The sequence below is a fragment of the Rhineura floridana genome, chromosome 6 (genome assembly GCF_030035675.1).
Source record: "Rhineura floridana isolate rRhiFlo1 chromosome 6, rRhiFlo1.hap2, whole genome shotgun sequence".
NCBI classification, from domain to species: Eukaryota; Metazoa; Chordata; class Lepidosauria; order Squamata; family Rhineuridae; genus Rhineura; species Rhineura floridana.
Genome location: NC_084485.1, coordinates 108,202,152 through 108,220,901, shown reverse-complemented (window position 1 = coordinate 108,220,901; position 18,750 = coordinate 108,202,152). Strand labels below are relative to the sequence as shown.

At 40.5% G+C, this 18,750-nt stretch overlaps 1 protein-coding gene across 1 annotated transcript in view; it reads left to right on the top strand.

Annotated features, from left to right (window-relative positions):
• ERICH3 (glutamate rich 3) overlaps positions 1–18,750 on the top strand; it is an 89,431-nt gene that overhangs the window by 26,851 nt on the left and 43,830 nt on the right. The window contains exons 4-9 of the mRNA XM_061630643.1: positions 1,880–1,951; positions 2,468–2,590; positions 3,250–3,411; positions 7,890–8,087; positions 15,409–15,589; positions 17,331–17,517. Of these exons, the coding sequence (XP_061486627.1) occupies positions 1,880–1,951; positions 2,468–2,590; positions 3,250–3,411; positions 7,890–8,087; positions 15,409–15,589; positions 17,331–17,517 (923 nt within the window). The remainder of the gene's footprint in view (positions 1–1,879; positions 1,952–2,467; positions 2,591–3,249; positions 3,412–7,889; positions 8,088–15,408; positions 15,590–17,330; positions 17,518–18,750) is intronic.

Genomic DNA, 18,750 nt, shown 5'->3' with positions numbered 1-18,750 from the left:
GAGTGGTGGTGGGATTAATCCTTTGTTCCCTCCTGTATCCCCAATCAGGATTGACCCTCCTGTATCTGCTGTTTGTATTGTGGGTGGGAGGGGGATAGATTCCATTGGATTAATGGGAGCTTTAATTCCAAAGCAAATGGCAGGTGCAGAGCCCTTGATTTGCATGAGGACCAAAGTGGGACAAAGAATTAAAGGCCTCTCCCCCTCCCATCAGGGTCCCAGTCCAGACGAGGACCTCACACTTGCTAATTGCATGAATGCCAGCATGTCTAATGAGCCCATATTATTGGTTGCAAAAGTAAATGGTTATTCTTCATCTTTTTCTATGGCAACTATTTCCATTTCTGGAAATGTTTACGTTAGGGTGGTCCTTCAGATGTTGTTCACCTCAAACCATAATCAGTCCCAGACAGCATGGCTAATAGGAATGATGAAGGTTTTAGTCCAGCAACATCTGGAAGGTCACAAGTTAGCCATCCCTGATTTAGGCTATTCCATGTGAATTTTTTCTATATGAGTGGCACCACCTAGCCATTTTCAGACCCGAAAATTTGATATGTAGTTTAAAACGACATTAATATTAGAAAAGTACTTTTTTATTGTAGATGTTGAGCTGAAGTGTTAATTATGTAACAGTAAGGCTTAATGCCCACAATCAAACCAGAATGTTGAAATGCCAGAATGCTTTTGGGTTGTTCTCTGGAGCCACCCATTTATGTAGTAGTTTGCCACACACATCTGGTAATTTGTTTCCATGCAAGTTGCATGCATGCATCAATTATTGTGACAGAAGGGAGAAAATTGAAGAATTGCATGCAAACAGCTTTTTGAGCAGCTATTGTAAGATTTCAATTCATGCAACACAAAGAGATAAAGCAATATAATATAACATTAACACAAATTTAACCACTCTATGTTCTCCCTGGCCTGCCCTCTCATTTTTCTTGTGTTGTTAAGGATAAAATTGTCTGCAACCAGCTTGACTGGGAGCACGGCTTGCTGGGAGATGAAGTAAGACAGGAAGTAAGAATTAGGAAGGAGCAGGATTGCTTGGTGGATTTTTAAAACTTTACAGAATTTCTTGTCTGAGTTCTATTTTTTGGTAATAACCCTTGTTGGAATAAACCTCTTCTGCCATAGTCACCTGACTTGTTCTTGGACACTGGGTCAAAGTCAGAGAGAGGGTTCTCTACTGTTATCGTACAATAGCAAGCAAGGAATATTATGGGAGGTCAATCTGCACAGTCACTTTGGGAACTTTTTTTTAATCTCTGTGGGTGTTGTGTGTGGGTGTGGTCAGCCTGAACTAAATTTGAAGGTGGTGGTCTGAGGGTTCCAGTCATGTGAGCCAACATATTCAATACTGCAAACAATCACTTAGTGTTGATGGTAGCAAAACTGTTTCCTTTGGCCCATGGTGGGAATGCTCTGAGAAAATAATCCATGGAGCAGCAATGAAGATTAGCCTTAAATCCACATTCACACCAGACATTTATTCCACTATTATTCCAGTTTAAACAATAATGGCTTCCCTCAGAGAATCCTGGGAAGTGTAGTTTGTAAAGCGTGTTGAGAGTTGTTAGGAGACTCCTACTCCTCTCATAGAGCTACAGTTCTCAGAGTTCTCTGGGAAGAGGAAATGACTGTTAAACCACTCTCACAAACTGAAGCTCTGTGAGGAGAATAGGAGTCTCCTAACAGCTCTTGGCACCCTTCACAAACAATACTTCCCAGGGTTCTTTAGAGGAAGCCATGACTGTTTAAAGTGGAATAATAGTGGAATAAATGTGTGGTGTGAATGTCGCCTAGGTCTTACTGCTTCTAGTGACAAATATGATTTTGATTTTCTCTACTTTTCTTTTTTTAAAAACCCAACTAGCGTCATCACCAGGTTGAGATAAAAAGGAAACATGAAACTTCTGCCAGAAGAGAACGTGTTCAGAGAATCAAGGTGACATTTTTTCATTTGCATGTTATAGGGAACTTTGAAAACTTATTTTGTGAATATATCACTGTGCCTGTCCTACGAATAGTACCACCATTGTCATAGATGAGAATTCTGTGAGGAAATGTATATAAGTTGTTATATTTACTCATATATAGCCATTGCACTGATATTATTCCACCTCTCTATTTCTTCCTCTGTGTTCTTAATGCACAATTGGCTATATTCTGTCACTGTTTATTACCTAGTTGTTGTTTTTTGTGGCCAGTAACGAGCACAAATTTTACAAAAGTAAAAACCAATTTACTAATATCCCAAGACTCATTTGTTAATCTTGGCCTGAAAATGCTGGTTTAATGATTGCCTAGCAAAGATTCATAGGACCGCCATAAGTCGTAATCGACTTGAAGGCACATAACAACTACAACAAAGCAAAACTATTACAGATTTCTCCAAACAGCAGCATCTTCCATTTTTTAACCATACCATTTTCACAGGTATCTCGATTTTCCCTTCATCTAGGTGGAACGATCAAGACGGGCAGCAGAAGATACCCATCACCTGTTTTCTCCACACCCACCCACTGCACCAAGAAATCGCTTTGGGCGCCGCAAGCTAGGTGACAGAGGACAATCAGATCATTTGGTAAGTCTGTGAGGGCCCCAAGATATCCTGTTCAGTTCTGTCCTACGTTTAGCTCCACTCACTTTTTCCTCTGGTCTTATCCACACTGGCATGTGGCCTCCAAACTGTTGTCCAGAAAGGAATGTAGCCCTCAGGCTGGAAAAGGTTCTTCACCTTTTAAGGTTCTAAGGAGGTCATTGATCTCATAGTATTCTCACAGCAACCCCATGAGGAAGGTCTGACTGAAAGACTGTGGCTGCCGTGTGACCTTTAAGGCTGAATGGGTTTGATTTTTCAAGTCTAACACTCTAGTCAATACACCACACAGAGGTCTTAAGGTATAAAAAGAACTTTATGTTCCAGCTGTGGAATGGCAGGGATTTTTTTAAAAGCGGTTTTTTTCCACAATGAACCTCTTATAGTTTGTCTGCACAATTTCCCAATATTAAATATCTCTGAGTACAATCATTGTTGCTTATAAGAAAGCATCTGGTCTGAACCTGTGAATACTAAACTTTCCTGTTTAGTGTAATGAATATAAATTTTGGTGTCTTGGGACTCAGCCTACATATTTTGAACAACATCTCCAAGTCAAACATAGAGTGACATTTAGGCTTCAGAAATATATGTGACCACCCACTCTTAAGTCTTTTCCCCTCCCATTTATTTGAATTGTCCAGGCTACCTATCCTCGACCAAGCACTGCACCAGGGAACATACAGCATCCAGTCCGTCTGCAGCCACTTTACAGCAATGCCACAGCAGAATCTGCACCGAAGACTACTTCAAGTTCCAGACCAAAGTTCCTCCCCCCTGAAAAAGAACATCAATATGCCAGTGGGGTTAGACTTTGCTCTTTTATACAAGCACTGCTGTAGAAAGAATTGTCATAAATTTGTTCAGTCTATTCAAACATAACTGATTGCTTAGCACAGAGGTAGCTAACATGGTTCCCTCCAGATGTTACTGGACTGCAACTCCCATCAGCCCTAGCATGGCTGAGGAATTTTCAGGGATGATGAACACAGTAGTCCAACAACATCAGGAGGGTACCACATTGGCTATCCCTGACCTAGTGCAACATTTTTTAAAAATAATGTAGCAACTCCATGGTGAATTTCCATTAATGTCAAGGATACTTGCTTTGATCAAGATCTTTGATGGTCAGCATTGTCATGTTGACTCTATGTTGAACTGCATTTTAGCAGAAGTTTGTTTTCTTGTGGTGGGGGATAGGTGGGTAGTGAATTTATAGTTAACAATCGCTGTTCAAGTACCCTTCTGTGATACTTTCTTTACCAGAGTTTCATCAAAACACATTGCACAAGTCTTTGACTGTATTCTTTCATTATTTAGAAATTAAAGTGACATTAATATTTTCTGTCAGCTGTACTAGTGCATGAAGTTTTAAAGCTTCCTTTCTCCTCTTTTCAGCTTAGCTGATAAAGACAAATAATTAGGGATGGAGTGAGAATTTGAAGCACAGGGACTTGATTGTGTGTACAGCCTTTTTAAATCCTTGCCAGCAGAATTGGCATAGCATACCCTGAGCAGGTTCCCTTCTTTGATTCTTTGATTCTACTCGTACCCTGAACCCTCTCTAGTTGCTACCCTGTTCTCCTCTCCCCACGGACAAAAGCCCTCACCTCCTAGAAAATTCTGTACTAGGAACTAAAATGCTGCTCCAAACATTTTGGTTTTGCAATTTGTTTAGTCACCCAGTAAAGCAAAATTATACAGTTCTCTTATTTTCAGTTATGTATCATTCAATTTTTGTTATTTTGTTCACAATCATATGGGCTAGACACTTTTGTTTTTTAATGTGAAAGTGAAGATTCTCAGAAAGATGAATTCTGTGTCCAATATAATATTCTGCACTTTTTCTTTAGCTGTGCATATAGCCCAGTCACTTTACAGCCTTATGGTTGACTATGGCATGATACTTGCCAATCAGCCTTTCCAAACCTGACAGTTGCTTTTGTCAGGTGCAGCCTGAGAAATATGGGAATAAAAAACCAAAACGTTACCTTTGCAAATTCACTGTTTGCCATAATTTTGATTTAAAACATTTTGGATGCATTTCTGTACTCACTTTTCTAGAATCAAGTTCCATCAAACCCAGTGGGGCTTACTTCTGAGAGTAGATATGCATAGGATTGCATTGTATTTAATGTTATGTAGCAGCATCACAGTTACACATGACTGAATTTTGGAAGCTGACCTTCAAACTGAGTTTAGGAATAAACTCCATAATATAGTCCATCGGCTCAAGTACTATAGAACACTGCCCTTGGATCCCCAGATGTTGCTGGACTACAACTCCCTTCATACCCAGCCAGTTTCACCACTGCTCAAGGGGTCATGGGAGTTGTAGTCCAATAATATGTGGGGACCCAAAGTTGAAGAACACTGCTTTAGAACATATTGTATTTAATGGTGGCTTTGTGCTAGCTAGCAGAAGGGCTTCCACTTGCAAAAGGCAGGGCACCAGGTTTTTCCCTGCTTTCTCTTTTGCAGTGCAACCCCCTTTGCCCCCTGAAATGGGACACGACATAAAGAGCTGCAGTTGGTTGGGGGATTGGTGAAAAGGGAGCGTCTTGCAGTGTGCCTAGTGGAAAGCCACCTTTGGATACAGCCCATGAGACCAAAGGGTTAAATGAAAAGTCAGCATCCTATTTCCCACAGTGGACAGCCAGATGCTTTCATTGGCATTGATACTGCCTCTGAACATAGAGGCATGTATGTAATGTAATGTAGCTCTCTCTTTTTTTTTTACAATAATTTTTATTCAAATTTTCATAAAACATACAAAACAAAATCATAAAACATTCGAAGACAAAAAACAAAACAAAACAAAAATGATTAAACAAAAAAATAAAATGTTGACTTCCCATTTGTCGCAGATCAAATCAGTTATAGGTCTACAATATATAACAATCCTGTCTCTTAAATTATATTATAAAATCACTTTCCTCCAGTAGTTATCTTAATTAATCATCAAATCTCATAAACATTACTTTATTCTTTCCACAAAAAGTCAAAGAGAGGTTTCAATTCTTTAAGAAATATATCTATCAATTTTTCTCCAAATAAACATGTCGATTAATCCATCTCGTTAATAATAATAATAATCTTATTGTCATAACCATAGTCCAAATAAACATATCGATTAATCCATCTCATCAAAATCTGTTAGGTCCAATAATTTCAATAGCCATTATTCCATTATCCCTATTAATTCCATCTTCCATCTTCAATAGTCTTGTTAAGTCCAGTAATTTCAGTGTCCAATCTTCCATTATCAGTATTCCATAATAATCTTGCTGTCATAGCCATAGTCATATAATAAGAGTCTGATGGGAATTTCGTCTATCCCAAATATTTTCTTGCCATCAATTCTGAATAAGTTGCTGAAATATTGTTGTAAATTCATATCTGTGTTCTTCTTTTTTACAAAATGCACTGGCTCATCTCTTGAGAGTTTTTCCATTGTCACATGGCTGCAGTTAATTCCATAGATTTTCTCTATATCAAGCTCCATCACGTCATTCCAGTCCAGATTATCCAAGCCATTGATAACTTTATCTCTAATATCTTCATTAATTTCTTCAGAAATAACGTTAAATTCCAAACAGTAGATTTTATTTCTAATATCCATAAACTCCAGATCTTTTTCCAATTCCACATTTGTTCCAATCTCCAGGGCTTGTATCTTCCCTTTATTTTTTCTTTTCTCATCTCTGATCTCATTCTCCTCTCTCACAGGATCCCCTATTTCTTTAAGCTCCTGCGTCATTTTGCTCAGTTCAATTTTCAGCTCCTTACTGCCCTGTCGCAGGGTCTGTTTCGTTATCTCAATCTCATCCATTATTTTCTGAAACATAATTACTTCCAGATTCTCAGCCACTTTCTTGATTGCCATTTTTAAAACCACCAAAACAAAACAAAACAAAAATAAAGAAGAACCACTTCTTATTTCAGCAACAATTGGGTTAATATTCCAGGCTTGATGACATCACAGTATAAACAGAGCAGCCTGCCTTATCTCTCTATGTTCAAGAATACAAAACAAATTTAGTTCCCAACATCAAAACAGTTAGTGGAGTCGTGAAGAAGCAGATTCGTCAAAATAAAATAGACCAAAAAGAGAATAGTCCCAGACAATATAATGTTCCTCGGAATAGAAATCCCTCTTCTGTTTATATCTTTAGAATGCACTTCCAGGACAGCTTTTTGCAATAGAAACAGAGATAAGCTGTTAATTTCGTGAATAACAGAGAAGAGTTATAGCTCACCCAGAAGTTCTTTAAAGCTGATTCATTTGACAAATCTCTTTTTGCTGCAACAATTTAAACCAAGTAAAAAAAATAATAGAAAGAAGGGTGCTTGCCTGTTAGTCCGTTTTCTCTTTGAAGAAAAGATAAACGTATCGGATTAATCAGATAGAGCTTGTTCGGAAGTCCGTCCGGCATTGCTGGCTGGACCTTTTCTCATAAATTAATGAAATCCAGTCCTCCCAACAAAAACAGGCTTTTGAGGTTGATCTCTACGTTTCTCCCTGCCCGGGAGAAATTTCATCAGTCAAAAAAAAAATGTTCTGACTGATTTATATCTGAATAAGCTTTTTTTGAGGCGGGAGCCCATCTCAAAAGCAGGCACAAGCGAAGTCACCCTTCCCGGAAGTCGTAATGTAATGTAGCTCTCAAGGGTCATAGCTATCGATCCATGAATTGGTCTAAGTGGCCCTCACAACATCTTTTGGCAGTGAATTCTATACATTGATTACATATTGTGCGACACAGTCCTTTCTGAATCTACTGCAGTTGCATTTTTTGTGCATCTTCTTGATAATTGCCACACTTACCAAGTTGCCGTGATCTGGCAAGCGATTATTCAGATTCATGACTAGAATGCAGATATATGGTCAAGGGCACATTTACTAGTTTATTCATTTATTGATCTGAACTATTCTTTAAAGATTGCTTTTGTATGTGCAGTGATTAATTTGGTTTATTAATCTTGTTACACCCATGAGTATGTGGTGAAAGTGTTAAAAAATAACTACTACACTTTTAATGCTGGTTAAGAACCTGGACTGTGAATTACACAATGCAGCTAAATGAAGTCAAGGAGTAATATCAGTTGAGAATCTGTGCAGCACACCAGAAAATAAACAAATAGATCTAGATTTTGTTTTCAAAAGATTTTTTTTTAATTCGTAAGGTCTTGAAAAACTCTAACCAAAAATATATATCAGCCACAGCTCCTAAAGCATAATTTTTAACAAGATAGGAATACTAACTACTGTTAAACATTTCAGGGAGAGAAAGGGGTGTTAAAACCTATGGACTATTCAGCTGGTATCTACCGACTTCCTATCATTAACAATTACGTGATGCCTATTCCACCACCACCCAAAAGTGAGAAGAACATCAACACTATGAAAAGTGGCACGTTGAGAGGTCGACGGTTTCACCCAACAACTGCACCAAATGGCTTGGAACAATTGTTAATGAGGGTAATATATCTTGTTCCCCCCCAACACCTCTGTTATTATTTTTTTGCCCTACATGGGTATTTTCGTAATCTGTGGATCTGTTTGTTTGTTTGTTTGTTTATTTTATATCCCACCCCTCCTCCCAGCAGGAGCCCAGGGTGGCAAATAAAAGCACTAAAAATACTTTAAAACATCATGAAAACAGACTAAAATACATTAAAACAAAACATCTTTAAAAATGTTCCTTTAAAAAAGCTTTCAAAACATTTTTTAAAGGTAAAATCATTTTTTAAAAAAAGTTTAAAAAACATATTAAAAAGCAATTCCAACACAGATGCAGACTTGGATAAGGTCTCAACTTAAAATACTTGTTGAAAGAGGAAGGCACCACCACACTGAAAGTCCATTTCCTATGTTGTGCAGAATGGACCTCCTGATAAGATGGTATCTGCAGGAGGCCCTCACCTGCAGAGGGCAGTGATCAACTGGGTATATAAGGGATAAGATGGTCTTTCAGGTATCCTGGTCCCATGCTGTATAGGGCTTTGGACACCAAAACTAGAACCTTGAACTTGGCTCGGTAGCAAATTGGCAGCCAGTGCAATTCTTTCAGCAGTGGGGTGACATGTTGGCAATGGGGTGACATGTTGGTCCCAGTGAGCAGTCTTGCCACCACATTTTGCATCAGTTGCAGCTTCCAGACCAACCTCAAGGGCAACCCCACATAGTGTGCATTACAGTAATCCAGCTTGGAGGTTAGCAGTGCGTGGACAACAGTGGTCAGGCTATCCCGGTCCAGAAACAGCCACAGCTGTCTTACCAGCCGAAGCTGGTAAAAGGCATTCCTAGCCACTGAAGTCGCCTGGGCCTTTAGCAACAAAGATGGATCCAGGAACACCCCCAGACTATGCTCTTTCAGAGGGAGTATGACCCCATCCAAAGCAGGTAACTGACCAATTATCCGAACTCGGGAACCACCAACCCACAGCGCCTCCATCTTGCTAGGTTTCAGATTCAGTTTACTGTCCCTCATCCAGCCCACCAACGAGTCCAGGCAGCAGTCCAGGGCTTGCACGGCTTCTCCCGATTCAGATGTTACAGAGAAACAGGTGGGTATCGTCAGCATACTGCTGACATGTTGCCCCAAATCTCCTGATGACTACTCCCAAGGACTTCATATAGATGTAAAACGGCATGAAGGACAAGATGGTACTCTGTGGCACCCCACAGCACAACTGCCAGGGGGCCAAAAGACAATCACCCAAAGCTATTCTCTGAAAATGACCTTGGAGATAGGATTGGAACCACTGTAATATAGTGCCTCCAATACCAATCTCACCAAGTCAGCCCAGAAGGATACCATGGTACCATTGGTCAGTTACCACTGAGAGATCAAGTAAGAGTAACAGGGTTGCACTCCCCCTGTCCTTCTCCCGATAAAGGTTATCCATCAGGGTGACCAAGGGCAATTTAGTCCCATAACCAGGCCTGAACCCAGACTGGGATGGGTCAAGATAATCTGTTTCATCCAAGAGTACTTGGAATTGCTGCGCCACAACTCTCTCAATCACCTTCCCTAAGAATACCCCTCTGTTGTATCCAGAAGCCTGGGTCCCTTAGAAATAAGAACCTGGACTAAGGCTATGGTTGTTAAATGAAGAGGTTTATTTCAGAGTACTTTCCTTGCTGACAGTTACATGCAGACTAGTGTTCATCCCAGAATTCTCTGTAAGTCCTGGAGCATTCGAGAATCTTGGTCTCAATCAAGGAATGAATCTGCCGTAGATATTATATCCTCTCCCTCAAAGTCTAAACAATATGTAGATAAATTCCTATAAAGTTTGCCTATTCAGAGTCTTTTATTCTAGAAAATTAAGGCAGAGTTCATGATGTCATGCTCTTTTATGGTGGATTAATTAAGAATAATCTTATCTTTTTGAAAGAGGACTCTGCTCCAGAATCTAATTTTGCCATAATATTTTGCTTGAGGTTTACCCAATATTGTATGTCCTCAATAAATCTTTAAGAATATAGACGTATAGGTCTGCAAGTTGTAACTTTATCTGTTTAGGGAATGTAATAGAAATGTGGTGAGTGGCTCCTTACCTTTGGAGCATGGTTTATTTATTTATTTATTTATTATTTACATAAGAGGAGACCTGTTGGATCATGCCAATGGCCGATTTAGACCAGCATCCTGTTCTTGCAGTGGCCAACCAAATGCCTATGGGAAGCCTGCAAGCGGCACTTGAATGTAACAGCACTCTCCTAGTTTGTGATTCCCAGCACCACTGATAGCCTTATTATACAGCCATGAGAATGGCTGAATACTATAGCCAGCGTGGATTTTTCACATTCCACAATGTTAAATTGAAATTACCCCCCATGCCATTCTGATGCTTCCCAAAAGCCCATTTCAAAACAAAACCTTACAAAACTTATAGTCCTGAACTCAGAAACGCTTGCTTAACAATCCTATAAATTTTCATGGTGATACACAAAACAGCCAGAGAGAATAGAGAGTTCAAAGTCTAAAAAGAGAGGGGGGAAAACCCAGAGCCCTTTTGGACTTTTTTCTGTCAAGAGTTCTCATAATCTGTTGAAATTCATTAAAAATCAGCCATAACCACAGAGTACCTGTACTCCTGTTACTGACCTTGCCCCATACTCTGACCTTCATCTTCTGCAGTTTAAAAGCTAAAAAAATGCCTGGCTGATTTTTAATTAATTTAAGAAATTTTGGCTGGAAGCCAATGATAAGAGCGGGCATGCTCAGTAAGAACCAATTGTCAGTGTTCTAAAAGCCAGACTCCCAAGCTGGGCTTGCCTAATCTGGGCCACACCCACACCAGACTTTGATTTCACTTTAGACAGTCATGGCTTCCCCCAAAGAATCCTGGGAAGTGTAGTTTGTGAAGGGTGCTGAGAGGAGACTCCTATTGCACTGACAGAGCTCCAGTGGCCAGAGTGGTTTAACAGTCAGCCACACTGATTGAAGCTCTGTGAACAGGACATTTCGTAGCAACTCTCAGCACCCTTCACTAACTACACTTCCCAGGATTCTTTGAGAGAACCCATGATGGTCCAAAGTGAAATAAAGGCCTGCTGTGCATGTGGCCAGGGACAGCTTTGGTTTAAATTTGGGTGGGCGGCTACATGTGCCTGCTGTAGAATAAAAAGGTGGGGGAACCACTGAAAAGCAATGATACTGTTCACAGTGTTTTCCTTTTGGAAAGGAAAGGGGCTTCCCCTCTGCCCAGTGCCCACTCACCCAATCTCCTCCCCTCCCCTCCTCCTCCCCTCTCTGCCCCTCCCCCAGGTCGGTGTTGGACTATCACCTGGGACACAAGGGTTCAAATCCCCACACAGCCATGAATCTCACTGGGTGATCTTGGGCCAGTTACTGCCTCTCAACCTCAGAGGAAGGCAATGGTAAAACCTCCTCTGAATACTGTTTACCATGAAAACCCTATTCATAGGGTTGCCATAAGTTGGGATCGACTTGAAATAAATCCCATTGAACTCAAAAAAGTATGCAACTGATCAAACCCACCCTCCCTTCTCCTCCCTCCTATCCCCTCCCTCTTGCCCTTTCCCCCTCCTTCCTTTCCCCATTCCTCCCCATCCTCTTCCAATCCCCTCCTTCCCCCTCCTCCCCCATCCCCTTCTCCTCCCCATTGTCAGCTTTACCTATCTTAAGCATGATTGCATGGGAGTAAATACCACTGAACTCTATAAGCAGACAAATGATCAAACCTGCCCTCCTGCTTCCTTTGCCCCCCTCCAATCCATCCCTTCCCCCTCCCCCTGCTGCTCCCCCATGATCAGTTTTACCTATCCTAACCATGATTGCATAGGAGTAATTCCCATTGAACTCAATAAGCATGCAAATGATCAAACCTGCCTTTCACCTCCTTCCCCTCTTCTTTCCCTTCCTCTTCCCTTCCCCTCTTCCTTCTTCCTGCCCACTCTAGCCCTCCTTCCCTCCCTCCCCCTGTCAGTTTTACCTATCGTAAGCATGATTGCACGGGAGTAAATCCCACTAAACTCAATAAACATTCAAATGATCAAACCTGTCCTTCTCCTCCCCTCCCCCTCTTGCCTGCTCCCCTCCCCTCCTCCCCTCTGCCCTTTCTCCCCTCCCTCCCCCTCCTCCCCTCCCCATTCCCTGTGGTCAGTTTCACCTATCCTAAGCATGATTGCACAGGAGTAAATCCTACTGAACTCAATAAGCATGCAAATGATCAATCCATTCTCAAGAAACTTGCACAGGATCCCATTTCTTACCTTCCAGATTAAAAAGCAAAGAAATTCACTACTAGGCAAAAAACCTTGTGGTTTAAGAATGTACCAACAGATATTTTTTATCAAACTTTAAAAAGCAGGGAAATTGGGCAGCTATAGTGAATGCACCAGGGGAGCAGGAAACCTGACCTCGTCTCTGAGATATTGGACTGCCCTACAAATTTGTAAAAATGGAAACACAATTTGGGTTGGTCTTTCACAGTCCAATCCACTTCCTGTGTATCTTGGAAGAATTTGATAACGTGCCTCTGAGCATATGGTGAGTAGTGGCAACACCTGCAGTCAGCCCAAATAATAGAAAGAAGACGTAATGTGCTGATCTTGTTTTAGCAGGGAGGAAGCAACATTATTAAGACAGTTGATATAGTTCAGATGGTCACTTTAAATATGTCTGATTTACTTTGCAATTTTAGTGAAATTTCCTATAGGAAATCATTTTCTTTTGTTTCTATTTCTGTGAATATGTGAAGTACAGCAACACTCTGCAAAATTTACACTAAAAAATTTACACTAAAAAACTCCAAAAATAATTATGGAATAATGGCAGTGACTATTCTGCAGAATAGTTTCTAGTGGACATCAGGACTGTCTCAGTTTACCCAAGAGGTGAAATATATTCTAACAAAATTCTAGGTGTGCTTTATGTTTTTAATTGACTGTGCTTACCTTGCCTTAAATTAAGTGGTTTAAACATAGCTGAAAACATGCATTCTCTTTTTTCCAACAGCTAAGAGTCATTGCGGAAGTAGCAACATATTGTAATCAGTCTGATTTTACATCAAACTGTAGTTTCAGATTCAACTGCTAATGCACCCAAAATTGAAATAGAACATAACCTCCAGTTTGAAACTCAAAAGACTGTCTTCACCATCATATGACATTGATGAATAAAAAGGCTTTGAAATTAATAAAAATGAATTTGACACCGATTTCTGGGATGAATAATGAGGGAAATAAAAATTTCTAGATTCTCTGTAGAAACATTAGTAACACAGGAAAGAAGCAAAGTAAGAACACCAACAAACATACAAAAATATAATTCTCCATCTTTGGAGATGGCAAGTGTTTCCACCACTCACCATATGCTCAGAGGCACATGTTATCAAGTTATGTTATCTTCCAAGCTACACAGGAAGTGGATAGGATTGTGAAAGACCAACCAAAATTATGTTTGCATTTTGACAAATTTGTAGGGCAATACAATATCTCCGAGAGGAGGTCAGGTTTCCTGCTCTCCTGGTGCATTCACTATCACTGTCAATTTCCCTGTTTTTTAAAGTTTGATAGAAATATCTGTGGGCTATAGGTACGTTCTTAAACTGCAAGGTTTTTTGCGTATTAGTGAATCCTCCATTAATTTGTCTAGTTCTCTTTTAAAGCCTTCCAAGTTGGTGGCCATCATTATATCTTGGGAGATCAAATTTCATAGTTTGATTATGTGCTCTGTGAAGAAGTACTTTCTTTTGTCTGTCCTGCCTCTTTCAACATTCAGATACATTGGGTGGCCCCTTTTCTATTATTATGCTATTATAGTTTTTTGTATTAGTTTGTATGCTCATTTGCTTGCATCCTTATTTATAAATTGTACTTTTCTGTTTCTTACTACTCTGTTAACCAGGCTGGGAATCTACACTTATGAAGTGATATAAAGTATGTAAATAAATACAAAACACATACAAAAGAAGCACATCTGTACTGGTAGCAGCTGGAGAAGATGTATTTGAATATTTAAGATGGAAGTGCTAGGAATCCAATCAAACAGTAATGCGCCACTGCTCTAAGGTTTAGACCTAGTTGGGCAGAACAATATGTTTGAATTGAACTGAAAATTGTACTGGAAAACTGAAAACAGCACAAGCTGAAGGCATGTCCTTTGTCCAAAGCTAAGGAGGACCACGTCATGGCCTGTCAGAGTGTTTAATGTGCAAGAGTTGGAGCATCACTCACAGGGTTCCCAGTCATTCCTACTCTAGTTCCATACAGCTAGAGCAGCCTTCACCAACCTGGTGCTCTCCAGATGTTGATGGAAACTCCATGCTGGCAGGGGCTGATGGGAGTTGCAGTCCAACATCATCTGGAGAGCTCCTGGTTGGCGAAGGCTGTGCTAGAGGTTTCCTTTCCTCTAGGCACATGTTAGGAAACATTTTAGGTTGATGGTCTCTTTGTACTTATTTTTTAAGGGAAGTTGAATGTGGCCTTGGTAATTACAGGTTCAGTACTTAATGATAGTAAGAATAGGTTGTATCCATTGTTAGTTCTATTCAGAGTAGACCTTTTGAAATCAATGAACCTGTTAGTCATTTCTATTAACTTCAGTGGGTGTATTTTGAATAGGATTAGCATTGAATACCACCCAGTGAACTTAATGGTGGTCACTAACTAATGTCTGTCATGTCAGTGAGTAGAACTTAGTTCAGTACAACCCAACAACAATAGCAACAACAAATTGAGGGTAATAGATTTAAAAGAGAGAAATAGGTAGAATGAATTTCTCGCAAATGTCAATGCTTTTCATTTAAGAATATAGGAAACTGCATGAAACTGAGCCAGACCATTGACCCATTTAGGACAGCATTGTCTTTGCTAACTAACAGTGTCTCTCCAGGGTTTCAGACAGGAGTCTGTCATAGCCCTCCCTGGAAATGCCCAGGAATTTATTCATTAATTTTTTTCCCACAGCTGTTGTACAAGATATGCTCTACCTCTGAACTAGCACCTTTCCCCATAGTGTGAAGCTCTGTGCAGTTCCAAACAACCTAAGTTAGTTTGATGTGGGGCTCTCATCAGGCTCTTTCCATGTAGGGCATATGGAACATGTGTCAGGAGAGTGAGAAGACCCTAAGCGATTGCTTTGGATTTTCACAGAGGGATTGCTCATGCCAAGTTACCAGTCGTTCATCACCTTGCCACGTGTTCAGCATGTGATTGCTAAATGCTGAGAGCTCAAGATTGATCTTGGAATAGCACAATAATGGATCAAATGTTGGCTATGCAAAAGTGCAAGTATTTCAGTGGAGTTTTTTGCTCTTTGATGTAGGACACAGGGAAGTTCTATAAGCCACAAGTACAAAGCAATGCGTATGTTACGATGATCTATTTGGGGAAAACTGTGCACCTGTCCTATGACCTCTTAGACTATCGAGAGGAAATAAAAATATATCAACAGCACTGTGGAGGTGAAAATCTCTGTGTATACAGAGGCAAACTACTGGAGGGAGGTAAGCATGAAAAAGCCCAAGGGTTCATTTTAATTCTGGCAAACTCTTATTTATATGGATAAACTGTTGAAGTGGTAGTGACATTATTTTTGCGAAGCTCAGTCCTGTTATGTGTGTCCAGGGACTTATATACCAGCTGCCTCAAAGTAAGTCTAGATTTACTGTTTCATGATTGAAAATGAGGCTGCAATTACTTTTGCAAATTATGGAAGAAGGGGATATGCAGGGGTGATTTAACAAAATACAGTGGGTTAGATTAATTTTTGGATGGAGATGTATGGTTAATAAAATGCTTGCAGGGGTAAAATGAATACCAAATTATCTGCTTACAAGAAGCTATAATATATCAGGGTGAGCTGTTTATTGCTCCAGAAGAAAAATGAATACATACTTGAGGTTTGATTCTGAATGTGAATCAATGGTGACAACATTGATGTGAGGGAAGAATAGCATTCTAGGTTGAATTAATCTAGCTGGTATAGCACAGTGGGGAGGAGAGCCTGGCTGGGAGTCCAGAGTCTGTGAGTTCAAATCCCCACCTGTGTCTCCTGGGTGTAAAGGGCCAGCTAAAGATCACCCCCACTGTGAGTGGCTCATGGGTTACGTGCCCTGCCACCTGTGCAACTGTGGGCAAGCTGCATAGTCCCAAGGAGCCCAGTTGCCCCCCAGCTGGCAGTTGTGGACAAGGAAGGGGCTGGCTTGTGCAGCTGTGGCAAGCTGAGCAGGCCCTAGCCAGCTGGGGAGGATTAGCCTCAGAGGGAGGCAATGGTAAACCCCCTCTGAATACTGCTTACCATAAAAACCCTATTCATAGGGTCATCATAAGTCGGGATCGACTTGAAGGCAGTCCAATGCAATGCAAGTGGGCTATTGCTGTGGAAGGACATCTCTCTCTCTCTCTCTCTCTCTCTCAAAATTAAATAATAAATTAAGAAAAAAGCATTTTATGTTAAACTTACTTAATTTGTCATGGTGTTAGGCACTGAACAGAATGTGGAAATAAATATAACCCACACCCAGAGGTCTTAAATCTGTATTAAATGGACTGAACAGCAACAGGGGGAGAGTTCAGGGATTAATGGGATACAGTAGAGTTGGTCCGAGGGCCATGTTCCCTCTGTGCAAGCTTCCAAGGGCTCAATGCCAGTGTTGGGCAGGGTCAGAGGCAAAAATGAGCAAAGCAACTGATGTAAATTTTACCTTTGTATAATAGGCCAGTTTCTACACATACTCACACACCCCTCCGTCTTCCATCCAGACAAGCAAGAGGCAATATCGGAGTTCAAGGACTCATTACAGCTAGGAAAAAAACCTCTGGAGGGCAACGGGTTCTCCATCTCTGAACTATTAATTGCCCTACAGGCCTTCCGTTATAGAGCATTTTGGTCAGTACTGTGGACAGTTTGGGTTTTTACTTGTCATGTCTTAGACCCAACTGAAACATTCAGAAAACCCAGATGGGATATTCCAGGACAATGCCACTTCTAACTACAGGGCTAGGGTTGAATGCTGAATGCTCTCCCACCAGCACACAAGTGCAGCTTTTAGCCCAACTTTCTCCCAGACACACTTTTCCGCACGCACAGGTTGCCCTTGATGTGAGAAAGCATTCAAATGTGCCATCTCCTACCAGTAGGAGGGTACTATCTGTTTTCTCTGTACATTGGAATTGGCCCTTAACCCACCTTAAATGCAATGGAGAAGCCTCAAACAGTGTTGTTTTCTTTCTTTCCAACTCCAGAAAATTTTCAGTTTATTTCCAAGCGGCATTATGGCTTCCCCTTCAGCCTCACATTTTATATCAACGGAATACAAGTGGATCGGTTAAGTTCTTGCTGTGAATATAAGCATCGGAAGGGTACTCGACTGGGGGGCAAACATGGACACTTTGGTTTCGTCAATGTGGAAAGATCAGCTCCTTGTTATAGGTATGGACAATTGATTGGTTTTCTGTTCGGTCACTGAGTTTGTAACATATGTAAAATGGACATAAAAGAGAAAAATGTCTTAAATTTGCCAACAGACTGTTTTTGGGGGCCCCTATACCTGTAGGGTTTAGGTACTACCTGCCATCTTGGATCCTCTTGATTCCAAGTTCCAAAAGTGGAGTCTTATGCAGCAAAGAGTCCCTGGATACCTTTAACACTACCAGATATATTGAGGCATAAATTTTCATGATCCTGAGTCCACGTCATCAGATGCATGTGGCGTGATGCATCTGACCAAGTAGGCCTGGCCCAAGAAAGATTTTGTCACAATATATAGGTTAGTATCTATGGGCCACATCATTCTCTGTTGTTGCAATGGGTACCCCTGGATATTTGTTTCTAGTAGTAAAAAGAGATGAGCAGTTCCATTGTGACATGAACTTTAGTACACGGCAGCGTACTGGTTTGTTGTTGTTATGTGCGATTACGACTTATGGCGACCCTATGAATCAGTGACCTCCAAGAGCATCTGTCATAAACCATCCTGTTCAGATCTTGTAAGTTCAGGTCTGTGGCTTCCTTTATGGAATCAATCCATCTCTTGTTTGGCCTGCCTCTTTTTTTATTCCCTTTTGTTTTCCCCAGCATTATTGTCTTTTCTAGTGAATCCTGTCTTCTCATGATGTGTCCAAAGTATGATAACCTCAGTTTCATCATTTTAGCTTCTAGTGATAATTCTGGTTTAATTCGTTTTAACACCCAATTATTTCTGTTTTTTGCAGTCCATGGTATGCGCAAAGCTCTCCTCCAACACCATAGTTCAAATAAGTTGATTTTTCTCTTATTCACTTTTTTCACTGTCCAACTTTCACATCCATACATAGAGATCAGGAATACCATGGTCTGAATGATCCTGTCTTTAGTGTTCAATGATACATCTTTGCATTTGAGGACCCTTTCTAGTTCTCTCACAGCTGCCCTACCCAGTCCTAGCCTTCTGCTGATTTCTTGACTATTGTCTTCATTTTGATTAATGACTGTGCTGAGGTATTCCTGGACAAGTTCAATGTCCATGTTGTCAACTTTAAAGTTACATAAATCTTCTGTTGTCATTATTTTAGTCTTCTTGACGTTCAGCTGTAGTCCTGCTTTTGTGCTTTCCTCTTTAACTTTCATCAGCATTCGTTTCAAATCATTACTGGTTTCTGCTAGTAGTATGGTATCATCTGCATA